Source organism: Vanellus vanellus (genome assembly GCF_965231255.1).
Source record: "Vanellus vanellus genome assembly, chromosome: 5".
Lineage (NCBI taxonomy): Eukaryota > Metazoa > Chordata > Aves > Charadriiformes > Charadriidae > Vanellus > Vanellus vanellus.
Window position 1 is genome coordinate 49,506,460 of NC_138910.1, and position 14,016 is coordinate 49,520,475.

Genomic DNA, 14,016 nt, shown 5'->3' on the forward strand with positions numbered 1-14,016 from the left:
GTGGGCACATGTCTCTGCAAATGTATGTGCGCATATTTGTGCCTGTGGAGATGGACGTGTGCATGCGGGTGTGTGTTCGTTTGCACACGTGCATGTGTGTACATATACATGTGTGTGTACGTACCCAGGTGTCTGACCGCAGCCCCCAGCCTCTGGGCAGGGGGTGCACCGCCTGCCTGCCTCTGTGTGTGTGTGCTTGTGCCACATCTGTGTGTGCAAGCCTGCCCAGCCACCCGCCGTACCCGCCGGGGTGTGCCTGCCCCAGGCTGTGCGTGGCGAGGGGGCGGCGCCGGCCCCGCTCCCGGCCCCGCTCCCGCAGCCGCGGCGCCGCCTCCGCTCCCGCCCCGGCCCCGCTCCCTCCCTCCCTCCTTCCTTCCCTCCCGCCGCCGCCGCAGCCGCACCGAGACACAAAAAGCGGCTGGGGCAGGGCTGGGCAGGGCCGGGCAGGGCCGCGCCGGCATCATGACGGAGACCACCAAGACCCACGTTATCCTGCTGGCCTGCGGCAGCTTCAACCCCATCACCAAGGGCCACATCCAGATGTTCGGTCAGTCCCGCCGGGACCCCCGGCAGCGCGGGGGGGGGGGGGGGGGGGGGGGGGGAGGGAGCCGGGGTTGCGCCCCGAGGTGTGGGGGGTGGGGGGGAGCATTTTGGGTGGTGCAGCCCCGCTCCCGGGGGACCGCAGCGCGGGGGGGTGGGAGCCGGGGGGCCGCCCGGGCCGGGCGCTGTCCGCGGCGGGCGGTGCTGAAGGCGCCGTAGGCGGAGGCCGACCCGGGCCTCGGCCCCCGGCCACACCAAGAGCCAATAGCAGAAAGGCTGGCATCCAGCCCTGGGTTATGTTTCCCTTAAGATAGCGGGGTTCCCCCCGTCTGCCCTCACCTTGTCACGCTCCCGCCCCCACAAACCCCCAGGGTCGGTCCTGGCAAGGGCTCCTGGCAGTGTTTGTAAGCTGTCGCTTGCCCGTTTGGTCTGCAAATCTGCGGTTGCTGCAGCACTTTTATATCCTCTCTGACCGGGGAGGGAGGGAGGGAGGGGCCGGCCCAAGCAGCTAAAGCCAGGTATGGCAGAAGTGAACAAAAATATAGGGAGTTAATCGAAATATTGAAACACCCAACCTTTAGATTGATAATAGGTCGGAAGAATCTGAAATGTTCGTGTGAGATGATTGATATTAATGAGCATCCATCAGATGATCCAAATGACGGGCATGCTAGAATCACTGCTACAGCCTGTTCAGGCAAGACAAGAAGGAGGGAGGGAGAGAGGGATGGAGGAAGGGCAGTCTCTATCAAAGGCAGTCTGACATGCCATAAATACTGACGGTTTGGGTAAAGCTCGAAATGCCTGGAGATCTCTATGCAAACAGTGAGTTACCTGGGGTGGGAAAGAGTCCTGTGAGGGTGAAGTGTCCACTGCAGACTACTGAACAAAATGGGAGTAGAAAGATCAGTGCCTTCTAATATCTCTTCTTAGAGTGCAGAGGGAGGAACCATCCTTGATGTCTGATAGGAGATTTGAGGCTGGGGAGCAGATGCTGAAGGTCTCGCGCTACAGCTGGAGAAGCATCCCTGAGGTTTCTAAAAGCTGTACATAAGTTTCTAAGTGCAAAATTAATTGAAATCAGCTTGGGGTATTTCTGCATCAGATCTTGTTTTCATAGATCATAATGAGTTGGGCAGCAGGCTAGAAAATGATGATTTTCTAGATGCAAATGATCACATTGTTATTCCATTTCACAAGTGCCAGCAAAATGTAGTCCTGGGCACCAATATACTTTAAACTTAGAAAAAATTCTATTCCCTAAGATAAAACCTATTGCAAACAACAAGGAACAAGAACTATTTAAAAATAAAGAAGATAATGTAATGAAATTACAAGGACTTGGTTGATAGAAGTGACTATTGATAAAACAGATTTGTATAATTCACATTATTTAGTCCTAGATGATATTTTGATTAAGAAAAGTAATATTAAAAATATCAGTGTGGCCCACATTCAGTGGACTAAAAACAGTAACAAGATATATTTTAGAAAATAAGGCTATTGGTATGCACTGTGTGTTTTTTAGTAGACCCCTGATGAGATTTTTTTTTGTTGTTCAGTACTGTTCAGTATCTTTATCAATGAGCTGGAAGAAAATATATAGTCCCAGCCAGTAAAAAGTACCAATGGCCCCAAAGTGACTAGAATAGCAATTAACAATGGTAATGCGTCAGTTGTGCTGCCCAACTTGGGTTGTTTGATAAAAAGGGCGTGTTCAAACAGTGAAGTCAAATGCAAAGTCATATGTCCAGCAAGGAGGAACACATGCCAAATATATACAACAGGCAAATATCTTCTGCCAAGTAGCAACTGTGTCAAGGACTAAGGAGTGATTGCATGTAGCCTGCTGAATACAAACTGTGTGACACTGTAAATAAGGCAGCAGATGCAATCCTTGTAGATATAAGCAGGGGAATCTGAAGCAGAAGAATAAAGGTTGTGTTATTTTCATGTACAGAGTTAGCAAAACCCTTCTTGGAGGAACAGTAACAAGAATTACATTAGCTCCAGAAACCAGGCTTTGTGGCAAGAGTCTAGAGAGGCTCAGTCTAGATCCATCCTTAAACATGTTAGGGAGCAACTTGATCATGGCTTTTAAGTATCTGCTTGGGGGAGGGATATGTGGTATGTGATGGAAAGGGGCTCCTTTATTGTGGAGAGGAAGGATTGGTGAGATGCCAGGAGCAGGTTTGGATACCACACAACTTCAAAATACAAATGTGGTGTGTGGTTTTGAGTGAAGGTAATCAAGTAATAGGAAAAAGTATTTGGATACCTGATGGATTCTCTGTCACCCAAAGGCTGTAAATCAAGACTCAGACATCTTTCAGGAAGGTGTGTTTTAGATCAAAGAGGATGGCTTGATATGGAAATTTTCTATGCATACGTTCTGTAGAGATCCTGGAATAACTGATCTTGAGATAACCGATAGGGACAAATGAGTCTTCTACAAGGCAAGGACATAGAATTTAGCTTAATCCCTGTTCATTTTTGTTTGAGGAACACACCCCCACAGGTGTAAAAGAATAATCATGTGAAGCCATGGGAATCTCAACCAAAGTCTGTGTTACTCATTAGCTCTATGCTATATGAGTCCAACCAAAACTGTACTCAATCTTGTAAATGTTGTATTTCAAACAGCTGAATTTGTGCAAAAATATTGTCTTTATCTTTCAGACAAAAATTTGGGCTCCATAAGCCTGTTAGGAGGACTTTTTGCCTAACAGATATAGGTACAATTTTTCTGTTTAACACGTGAAACTAATTAAGCCAAAAGGAAGTATAAGGTTTGCACTGGTATGCCACTGTAGGCATACCATTGTATGCCAACCATAATTTTTCTCAGTCTGGATCTTACCATGTTTTATTCAGGCCAAAAGCCAACCTTTTCCTGTAGTATTTTTGCCTGAATAGGAGATGGGTTAATTATTTGGAAGTCTCTTCTTCTGGGGGAAATGTTCCCACTGGGTTATTTTTTTCACCAGTCATGTGAATTTAAGACTCAGTATCATCATGATCCTTGGGTTTCCAGATGGCTGGGATTCTTGTTACAACCCCAGAGCTGCAATGGCAACCCATTGCTGACCCTCTCATCTGTGCGGAGATGAACTTACTTCAACAGGGCTTCCTCTGTCCTCTGTCGGTTACACGGCTGGGTCAATAGAGCTCACCAAATGAGGTTGATTCATGTCTGTGTATATAAAATGAATACCACACATATAAATTAGTAATTAACATAAGATATATAACATACAATAAAAAAGTTAGTGAAATATGGTGCTGTAGAGCCATCCATACCAAGGGGTTGAGACAAACACCCACATAGCCCTGAAAACACTCTGAGTTATTTGTGGTATCAGATGTGCTTTTAGATATACGTATGTTCTGAGTCACAAATTTGAGTTGTATTTTCTAGCTTTATGTGGCTATGAGAAGCAGTTTAGAATGCTAATATGGCAGGGAGAAAAGGCAGGAGGAGAGAAGAGGGCAGAGGTTGTTTCTAAAACTTGACATGATCACTGGTGGCCTTTAGCCTGAAACGAATCTCCATTTGTACGCTAAAGAGGTACAGAGAAGGAAAAGCAGATCCCATGCAAAAAGTCTTAATAATTGGAGAAAAATAAGATTTGGAACAGAGTCCTGCATTAAAGCCACGTGAAAACCCCACCAGTCTTGGATGCTGGGGAGCCCAGCTGCTTACCTCAACTGGCATGGCTGGCACACATTCAAACTCGAACCAATTCACTTTCATTTTCCTCTGATGCTCAGAGAAACACTGAGCATGGGGTAGATTCTCAACTGCCCTCCCCTGCAGCTGGCTCAGGAGGGGAACCTCCAAAATGTCCCCATGCTGGCTTCAGCACCCCTGTGCTGAACCACTGGGGACATGCCAAGTGGCACGTCACCACCAGTAGTGGGATTTGCTGCCTAAAGGACATCTCCCTGCATCTTGGCCTCGCCACAGTTCGGCTACTGCTTCCTTCCCATGCAAGCGATGCCACCCAAAGGACAAAACCCAACAAACCAATGTCAAAAGCAAAATCTAATCCGCGCAGCTCTGCTAACACACCAAAGCCTGTGCTGGCACCCTTCCAGCTGATGAGCTTGTGTTTGCTTTGAGAATTAAATCATTTCCCCACCTTGTCCCAGCTCAAGAAACCCGAACACAACAGTGTCCTCCTCCTGCCTGGGGTTCAGATCGTGAAAACCAAGGGGCAGCCCTGCAGAGCAAGGCAGAAAGTGTATTTTTCAATTAAAAAAAAAAAAAAGTGTGCTTCAATTTGAAGGTGGTCTTGGGTAAAATACTGGGGTTAAAGGTATCACCATGCAAGGTCAGAGGCTCCAGGTTTTGCATGGTTCTTCCTCCTGGTGTTTCAGGGTTGGAGAGGGAGGCAACAGGCTGTCAGAGTTGGAGGGAAGGTGTTGAATGAGTTTTTTGTAGCTCTGCAGGGGAAAGGGCTTGTCCTGTCCCATGGATCTGTGAGAAATTGTGAGTTGTTTAGATGACTTTTGCGAAGTGAAACATGAGGAGTTTGGTGTGGAGAGATGATATCAGGTCAATCAAGATGCAGTGTTTTGGTATTGATTTTTTTCTATCTTCTTTTTAATATTTTTTCTTCTATTGTAGAAGAAAAGTCTCACTGTAAATGCCCATGTTCCCCATTTTGCCATGTTAGACTTTTTTTTTTTTCCATTTTTAAAGTTTTGAAATTCCTCACAACCCATCCTTTTATGTGCAATCTTTTGGCTTCAAGGAGACAACCTTGCTCACCAAATGCAGTTTTATTTCTGCCTCACTGCAGGAGCAGCCTCCCACAGTTTCATCTCTAGTGCTTGGGTCAACCAACCCTTTCTGCCACGTTTCCATCCCCCTTTCCACCTCTGCTCATCAGCCTTTGATTAGCAGAGCTTTACCGGGGATCTCCCTGCCCTTGCCAAGGAAGGTTTCAAGCCACCCTTCCTCTCTCCGGCCGCACAGTGCCCATGAGGTCCAGAAATGTGGAGGCTGGGGGTCTATGAGGATGCTCAGAGATGGTCTCAGAGGCATGAGTTTGGGTGACCCCCAAGGAAAGGGTTGGGACATTATTATTTGAGTCTGTCAGAAGCACTTGGGTCTTTTCACAACTATTTTTTAGGACACTATCAAGCATTTGATAGCAAATAGGCAATTTTAACCAAATCTGTCATTTCTGTCTGTATCCAGGGCATCTAATCTCCTGCACACTGGTTTATGGAGTGATGGGTTGCTCCAAGTCTGCTCACATGGGAGGAAGGGGTTTGTGAGATGTCATTCAGATGTGGCCTTCTCATAGGCAGTCTTGGTACCTTAGATGTTTTAAACCTGTTTGTCCATCAAGTTTCTCACCCACTTTGTTTCAAACAGTGACAGGACCTGGACTTGTGCAGAAAAACATAGCTCATAGGTAGAGTGAATCTTGAAATTCAGCAGATCTCCACTAGTTTTCCTTTCCCCGCCCTTTATTCTCTAGTGACAATTAAGTTTTCCCTATGTCCTACATGCATCTGTTATTGAAGAGAGTTTATATGCCAACCAACAGCTGGGTAAAAAAATAAAAAAGTTTTCTGATGGAAAATAATGGAAGAGGACTCTGCCATCAAAAGTAAAACTCTCCATTACATGGCTTCTTAAGACAATTTGAGCAATTAAAGATCCCAGCAGGCTCCTCTTTGATTATTCAACACAGCCCTTGTAGAGGAGCAGCACTGAGGCCTGCTGCATCACGTAAAGAGGGTTTTGAGATGAAGGGATGGAGTTTTGTAAGTAAAGAGGGAGGAAGAGGCAGTAGCTGAGGCTTTTGTTTATAGTGTGTTGTTTTAATATCCTGAGTTTCAAGAATCACTTTTTTTTTTTTTTTTTTACTTTATTGAGATAACTGAACTGCAGAGCAGTTTAATGAGAGCATCGCTGCCTGGAACGGAGCTGGGAGAAATGAGTGAGCAGAATGACAGCTCGCCCTTTCCCCTTTTGCTTAAAAGCGCATATATCTGCAAATGACCAGAAGCAAAATTACACACACAGACCCCAATCTAGCAAAAGCTCACCAAGAGCTTGAGAGAGGCTTTAACTCTGCCATCTGCAACATGAGTAAGAAGTCAAGGCCTCTGCAAGGCTGCCTCATGTTTCCATTTCATCTCTGGGCTGAAATCTGAATGCATAATTAGCCAGAGGCATCGATCGAGCGAGAGGTGGGTAATGGGACTCCAGGAGGACAGCACGGACAGGGAGGGCCTGATTCAGCCCTGGCTTTGTTCCGCACAGCATTGGAAGAGCTCTGGGAGCTCAGGCAGCACAAGGCAAGTGGCAACAGGAAGGATGCGACCAGGGGCAGAGTCAGGACAGATGTTACTTTATTGGACATGGGGGTGATTTATTGGACATGGGGAGTTGTAGCATCTGTGCTCACCTCTCAGCAGCTTTTTAAGTTAATGCTGGCCGGGCCCTGCAACACCATAGAGGAGCTTCCACTGACACCCAAGCTGCTGAAATCACAGCAAACAGCTGAAATCTTTCATAAGTGCGAGAGGCCTGGGAGGGCAAGACATGCTTAGCCCGGCCAAGTGTTCCTGGCTCAAAGCAGTGGCAGACAACGAAACCAGTCAGCCCAGCCTTGTGCCGTGGGGGGTGAGTCACTGACATGCCTCCACTCCCAGGACTTGCCCAAAACATGCTGAAACTGCAGCTTCTTGGGTCATGTGCCAGGAGGACAGGGCAGCATCAGCAGGACTGCAGCACCCATGGCTCTTTTGAGTGCCAATATGTATCAGTTAATGTCACATTCCCATCACTGCACCTCATACAGATTCTTTTTGTTATGGCCTTTGTCACCAGTATCCTGCATCTCAAGCATCTCATCTCCTCTTCATGACCCACAGAGAGGAGGAGTTTTCCCAAGCACCAGATTAAACTCCATCAGTAACTACTCAGGAATTCTTTAAAATATTTATAAGCTCTTAAATATTTAGCAGTATTTATTATGGTCTGTGAGACATTACATTGTCTCTATGACAATGCCACCTCCCAAAATGTGCCACGTTCCTCCTCTTACTTCCACCGACTATAAACAAACTCAGCAGTGAGAAATCTAGTCCTACAACCTCATTCAAGAAAGAAACAGGGGCTCCGCTTCTATTTAAAAACCGTTTGCACTCACTAAGATGCTCACACCTCCTGCATCATCTTCTCCGATACTTTTTAATAGCTGCCTGTGCTATGCCAAGGGTGTCAATTAGCTGAATGCTAAACCCCAGAAGTGGCAGCCCACAGCTCTCATGCAACCTTGGGCAAGTCACTTAATCCTTCCCAACTGGTGCAATGCGGGGGGGACTCACATCTCGTCTTTCCCTGCCAGGCTGCTGAGGGTTTGTATTGGGTATCGCAGCAATGAGGGACGTGGGTAGCAGTGGCTGGTGATTAGGCTTATCTCTGTGCATCTGAGCAGCAGCTGGCCCAAAACAGACATCCTCACACCTGCATGCTCTCACCTCCAAAATCCCTTCTGACAGCAAGGCAGGGGGGCTGCAAGGGGTGCCCTAAGCCAAGGAAGAAGGCACAGAGATGCATCAGAGCTGGGGTCAAGACCACATCCCACCCCTTGCAGCCAGGGGGCAGGGGGCAAGGGGCAAGCAGAAACAATCCAGCTGTGTTGAATGTGCAGCACAAGTAACCCTAACCCTAACTTTAACCTCCACCAGGGAGCCCAAAGCATCTATGGAAAGACTCAACAACCTCTAAGACAGAAAAATCAGCCTAAGATGGAGATAAAGCCAGGGCACCTCTGGACTTTGAAATAAGCATATCCTCTCTGGCATTTTTAACCCCTGACTCCAAACGGTCCTGTGGTGCCACTGGTGCCCAGCCAAGCAGGGCTGGATTTTCGGGGTGCCCCGCAAGGAAAAAGCCAGACAAAGTTTGTAGTGCCCATCACAGCCCTGAAAACAAACCAGGGTGAGGGCACAGGTCTTGTCCCCCTGAATCAGCATTTCTTGCATATGTTGGTGGTGTGCAGTCACACCTGGAGAAGACAACCTGGGTCAGGAGCATGTGGTTTAGTTTCTTTTTTTCTCTCCCTTTCCAGCATCAACTAGTTTCCTTCAGTAAGCCTGAGCTACCAGCTTGGTCACGCCAGCAGAAAACTGCTAAATCTATACTTTGGGAACAGAAAAACCTAGAGTCATTAGAAATACATATTTTGAAAGGCCACTATAGGGCTTGCCCTAGGAAAAGATGAACTGGGATATGTCTGTTTTGGAGCTGGAGTAGGAGACAAACGCAGAGGAGCTCCCCATGGGATGGGTGGAGAGCCCATCACTGAGCCAGGCAAGGAAGGACTTGCACAGCCCCTGTTCCACAAAGGTTTCTACTTTCATTGAAAATCCAACACCCCCTAATTGAGGTTAAGCCTTCCCTGAGGAAACCACATTTTGCTAGGGCTTATTGGCAAGGGAAGTAAGAAAATCCGGTTTTCCCAGAGAGATCTCACGAGCCGAGTTAGGGATGCTGAAAGGCACAGCTTTGCTTCTGGCACCTTTGCTTTGTGCAAAGACATCATTGATGCTTCTTTTGGAGGAAATGGGGGTCTTGGGAATAGATCTGCAAAGAGAGAGGGTTTTGCTGAGCTGTGCAGCCAGGCAACACACAGCTGTGGTATCGAAAACATGACATCCCTTTGGTGTCACTGTGAGGCCAAAGTCCTACCTTGGCTGCCTCCACCACCCCATGCCACCACCAGCATCCCCCCAATCTTTCTGCATCTCCATAGATGGGATGTTTTCTGCCTACTGAGTCCTGGTTCATGCAGCGCAGCTCCCTGCCAGGGTCAGCATCTTCAGATGCTTTGTCAGCAAAGACAAGCCATGGGTCAGACTCACAACGCGAGGGTCAGACCCGTGTAGAGACAACCCAAGACCAGCAAAGAGCCACCAGGCAAACGGTCCCCATGTCTGCTCCATGGGTAGTTGGGAACTGTAAATAGTCTGCTTCTGGTAAGGTTGTGATCCTGTCGCGTGTCAGCCTGAAGGAGCAGCACGACATGCGCCGGGGCATACAAAGCACTGCCTTTCATGTGCTACAACGGCTTGGAAATGAAAACAAACAGAGCGCTTGCAGGGGGAAATTAGGGCAGTGGAAATCAAGCGTGGAAATCTGTTGGGGTTTCCCCCCCGCCTCCATTAAAAAAAAAAAAAAAGGCACTGGGTGACGCCAATTCCCCAGCCTGTGGCTGGCTGAGGTGGGGACTGGGACCTCTCCAGGGATGAACATTGAGGTGCCTGTCCTACTTCAGCCGTGCCACCCACATCCTGGTGGAAGCAAAATATAAGACCATGGCAGGATACTGAAAATATTCACCAGGTGCCTTTTGCTGTTACCCTTGTCCTGTTTCACTCTATCCATGGGCCCAGGACAATAAAAATAATTTCAAAACAGAGCAGTGAGAACTATCTGGAACACCCTTCCCTGTGCTCGCCAATTTATTTTTGCTCCTGATATTTAGACTCTCATTGAAGCTGAGATACAGCCACAGAATACCAGCTCCGGGCCAGATTCGTGCCTCAAATTCATGTTGCTTTACTGCAGGCAGCATGTTTACATCGGTTTACACCATCTGGAGAGCTGTTAGCCTTGAAAAACCTATAGGAGAGACAGATTTCAGCTGAAATCATTCTGACCGCTTCCTGCCCAGTCCAGCTGCATTGATGTTCACTCCGCTTGTTTGTACTTACATAAGTCTTGGTAGGGGGGCATTTTAGACTGAGTGCTGACAAATGCACGTTTTGGCACCTTTCTCACTAAAAACTAAGGAAAATACTACACTGGAAGAGGAAATCGCACTCCCCTCCGCCACGCTACCGCGTGCACAGCCCTTGCTTACTTATGGGGCAGCCAGCTAATGCATCAGCCAGGGAAAGGTATACAACCTCTCACTTTTCACTTCAATACCACACATACAGAGAGTCTTCTTACCTAGAGATGCTTAATCCTTCCCTGAGGGCTTCTAAGCAGGGTGTTTTGGTGCTGTCCTCTGGCAGGGAGCTCAAAAAATATCCTTCATTACATGAAGCCATCTTCTTTATCCATTTCTATCTGCTAAGAGCTGCTTTTACCAGGTTAGATGCTTCCCCTCACCTCACCAGCCCCAAGACCTCTAAGGCACCCAGGCAGCAGTACCGGGTGTCAAATACCAGGTGGAGGGCGATCCACCTTGGCAGCATTCAGCTGCCCATCCGTCAGGTGGGACCCAGCAAAGTGCTGAGCATGTTCATCCTCTCTCTGTGATACCAGGATGGAGATCTCTGGGTAATAAATGATATCACTTCTCCTTAGAAGTGGTGAGAGTGACAGCACTATGCTAATCACCTGCCTGACAGAAAAGTAGATCCAGTTCCTACCTGGAGGAGCTGGTGGCAGCTTCAACTTAAGCTCTCCCTACTTATCCCCATGTTGTTTACCTGGTGGGCATTGCCTGCTCCCACCTGCTCCACTACAGAAGGGTGGGATGGTCTAGGGGACAAAAGCACTTTGGCCTGGGTTGCTTTGCCAGGATCTTCCTCAGATGCTTCTTCTCAAGCTCTGGAACCTGGAGGTTTTCTTCCTGGGCTCCTTTGTGCCTTCTCACGTGCACTGCCCCTTGCAATACTCCAGTTCTGAAAAAAAGAGGGAAAAATAGGATGCCTTCAATTTCAAATTCAATTATATCAAATAGACTGTTCCTCTATGGCTTCATCTAAGAAACCCAGATCACCTGGGACCAGCCTGTCCCCTGCCCAGGTCCCATCTTGTTGGGTCTCCAGCAAATGGTCTGCAATTTCTAGGTCACCTCACTGTGACTCAGTCTTCAACCTTTTTTTTTTTTTTTTCAGTTTGTTTTAAAGATTTAATTTCACTTTTCTGTCATGAAGCCTCGTGTGGTCAACAGATGGTGATAGCATGAGTCTCGTTAGTCATCAGTCGGGCCACGCTCACAGTTGGACACTGGTGTGGGGCCTGGGTGGGCTGGGAGGTGGGAGGGTCAGCTGCAGCAGCATCACTTCTCTGAAGCCTCTCATAGCCTCTGCTTCCGCCACTAGTTTTGAGCTATTTGTGGACATTGCTTTTTTGTGCTTATGAGAAGTCATTAAAACAAATGTGCAGCAATGACTGAAGCCATTTAGCATAGAAGTCCCTTCCAAATTTATTCCTTCTACAATGCCTGGGTACAGCTATGGACTAACAGGGTAAGGGGGGAAGTATGTAACAGAGCAATTATCTCGGAGATGAAAATCATTAAGAAGTAGTCGGCTTAATGGGATTTTTCTACCAACCAAAAGTCTCCTGGTAATCTGACTGAGATCATCTAAGAGGCACTGAGCTTGAGGCAGGACAGGCTGTTTGTGTCAGTGGGACACACTGGGATCTCCCCAGGCTTGCCTTGGGAAGGGTCAACCCCACGATGAAGAACCACTCTCTGCCCCTCCTCTTGCTCCTTCCCAAAAGAGAAACCTCCCTTGAAGAGCAGTCAGGACTTGTTCTTCTAGTAGAAATGTCATCTTGTTCCTCCAGGAAGTCCAGGGAATGGAGGTGCCAATTGTTTCCCCAGCTCCAGCCAAGGTGTGGCTGTAGGCAATGAGTGGGTGAAGATGCTGCTTGAGACGGAGAAAGTGGCCCGGGGGCAGGCAGGAGAGCTGGGCTCTGAGGTGAATACAGGTCTGATGAATACATCCCTGATTTGGCATTCAGAGTTATATATTTTTTTATTTATTTTTTAAAAATATATATATACCCACACGCGCACCACTCAATTAGACTGAGAATAACTGCTGGCTCCTTGCCCGAGTTGGGCTCAGGGTAGGAAGCAACATTTAGGTCCTGCAAGTGCTGCTTGCTCCCGAATAAAACAAAGTGTGCTGACGTATCTGGGTCACTCTCCCCTGCAGGAGACAGTATTTTAGACAGCAGGAAAGTGCCTGCCTTGCCCTTGGCACCTCGTGGCCGTGTCCCACCTCCCGTTCAAGGATGTCAGAGGCCAAATTGCTCGAAATGAAAATGAGATATCCGGGAAATGGTTCTGCCTTCTCCGTCACTCGCGGCTGTGCACCCTCCTCTGCCCTGGCTCTCAGGAAAGAGCGATTAAGACTGTGCAAAACGTTCTTGCTTCTTTGCTTCCTCGTGTTGGTTTTTAGAGGGCTGGTGGAGAGCGTGAGTGGGCTGCAACTTCAACCCCCTGTGGGGAGAAAGGCATAAATCATAGCTGGCATTCCTCTGTAAAAAAAAAAAAAAAAAAAGGAAAAAGGAAAAAGGAAGTCTTAAGGGTGCGAATTAACCAGATGCAAAGGCAAAGCAAATACAATTTGAAATTACACCTTGAAAAATTGAACATGAGGAATATTTGATTTCATTAACATCAATTTAGGTGATGGAGCAGTGCCAGAGGAGCCAAAACGTTGTGATTAAATATACTCAGTGAGAACCACCAAAAAGAAACATCTCTTAAATAAGCACTGATTTCCTACTGGAGAAACACGATGCTACTTTTTCATTCAATCTGGACAAAATTATCACTTATCATTTTTGTAGCCCTGGACTGTATCCTTTGATTGGTCTTTCCCTACCATCATCTTGCAGGAAAGCAGTAGAGCCAAAGATATTTGAAATGCATTTGCAGGGAAAGTGAGCAAAGCTGAGCTGGGGCAGCGGGGAGGCATCACCAGAGCTTGGGAAGGGTCCAAGTGTCACCGCTCTCCATTCCTTCCCCAACATAGCAAGGCTAAGGTCAACCACCAGCCGCCACAGTGGGGCTGTGCTGGGAGGCACGGAGCCGGGAGCCACAGCTGGAAGCTCTCCACTGCACAAACATGCTGCCAGTGGGCTAATGCACATCTTGGCAGGGTTCAGTACTGGTAGTTTATTTGTCAACAATGTTTAAAAGCCATGCAAGGCTGTCTGGAGCATTAAGGACTATTTACACCAGAAAAGAAATTAGTTTTTCTTTTCCAACCCAACATCCTTGCATTGGTGTAGCAGGCTACAAAGTGCTCAAAGAAAATGAAAATACCAGACTGTTTTCTGGGGTCCAGCATGGTCTCTGGACATCACAGGTATTTTACAGGCAAGAAATGGGCTGAGAAAAGGCTGGCAAGCCGTGACAGAAGGCTGAGCTCAAAAGCAATAAATGGCCCAGAAACCCAACAAACCAGCAGAGGAGCGGGAGATGGCTTTTCAGACCAAAATCTACTCTGTCCAAGGCAAAATTTTTTGCACAAGAAGGGAGGGAAGGTTGGGAGCTGTGCAGATGGCTGACCATAAAGAATGTAGATAAGAAGAGGAATGCAAAGCTATTGCAGTGTCTTTGGTGTTAGCTATGTCCGCAGGGAGACCATGAAACTGGTCCCCACAAGCAGCTATTTTGCATGAAAGATGCAACAAATTTTGTAAAAAAAGGTCTTTTCTGAGAACATGGACCTGGGCGGTTGGAGGAA

The 14,016-nt window shown here is 47.5% G+C and overlaps 1 protein-coding gene across 1 annotated transcript in view; it reads left to right on the plus strand.

Annotated features, from left to right (window-relative positions):
• Positions 1 to 462: 462 nt before the first annotated feature.
• Positions 463 to 14,016, plus strand: part of NMNAT2 (nicotinamide nucleotide adenylyltransferase 2) — a gene marked incomplete at both ends in the record, with an annotated part of 28,780 nt that continues 15,226 nt past the window's right edge. The window contains one exon of the mRNA XM_082484652.1: positions 463 to 547. Within this exon, the coding sequence (XP_082340778.1) occupies positions 463 to 547 (85 nt within the window). The remainder of the gene's footprint in view (positions 548 to 14,016) is intronic.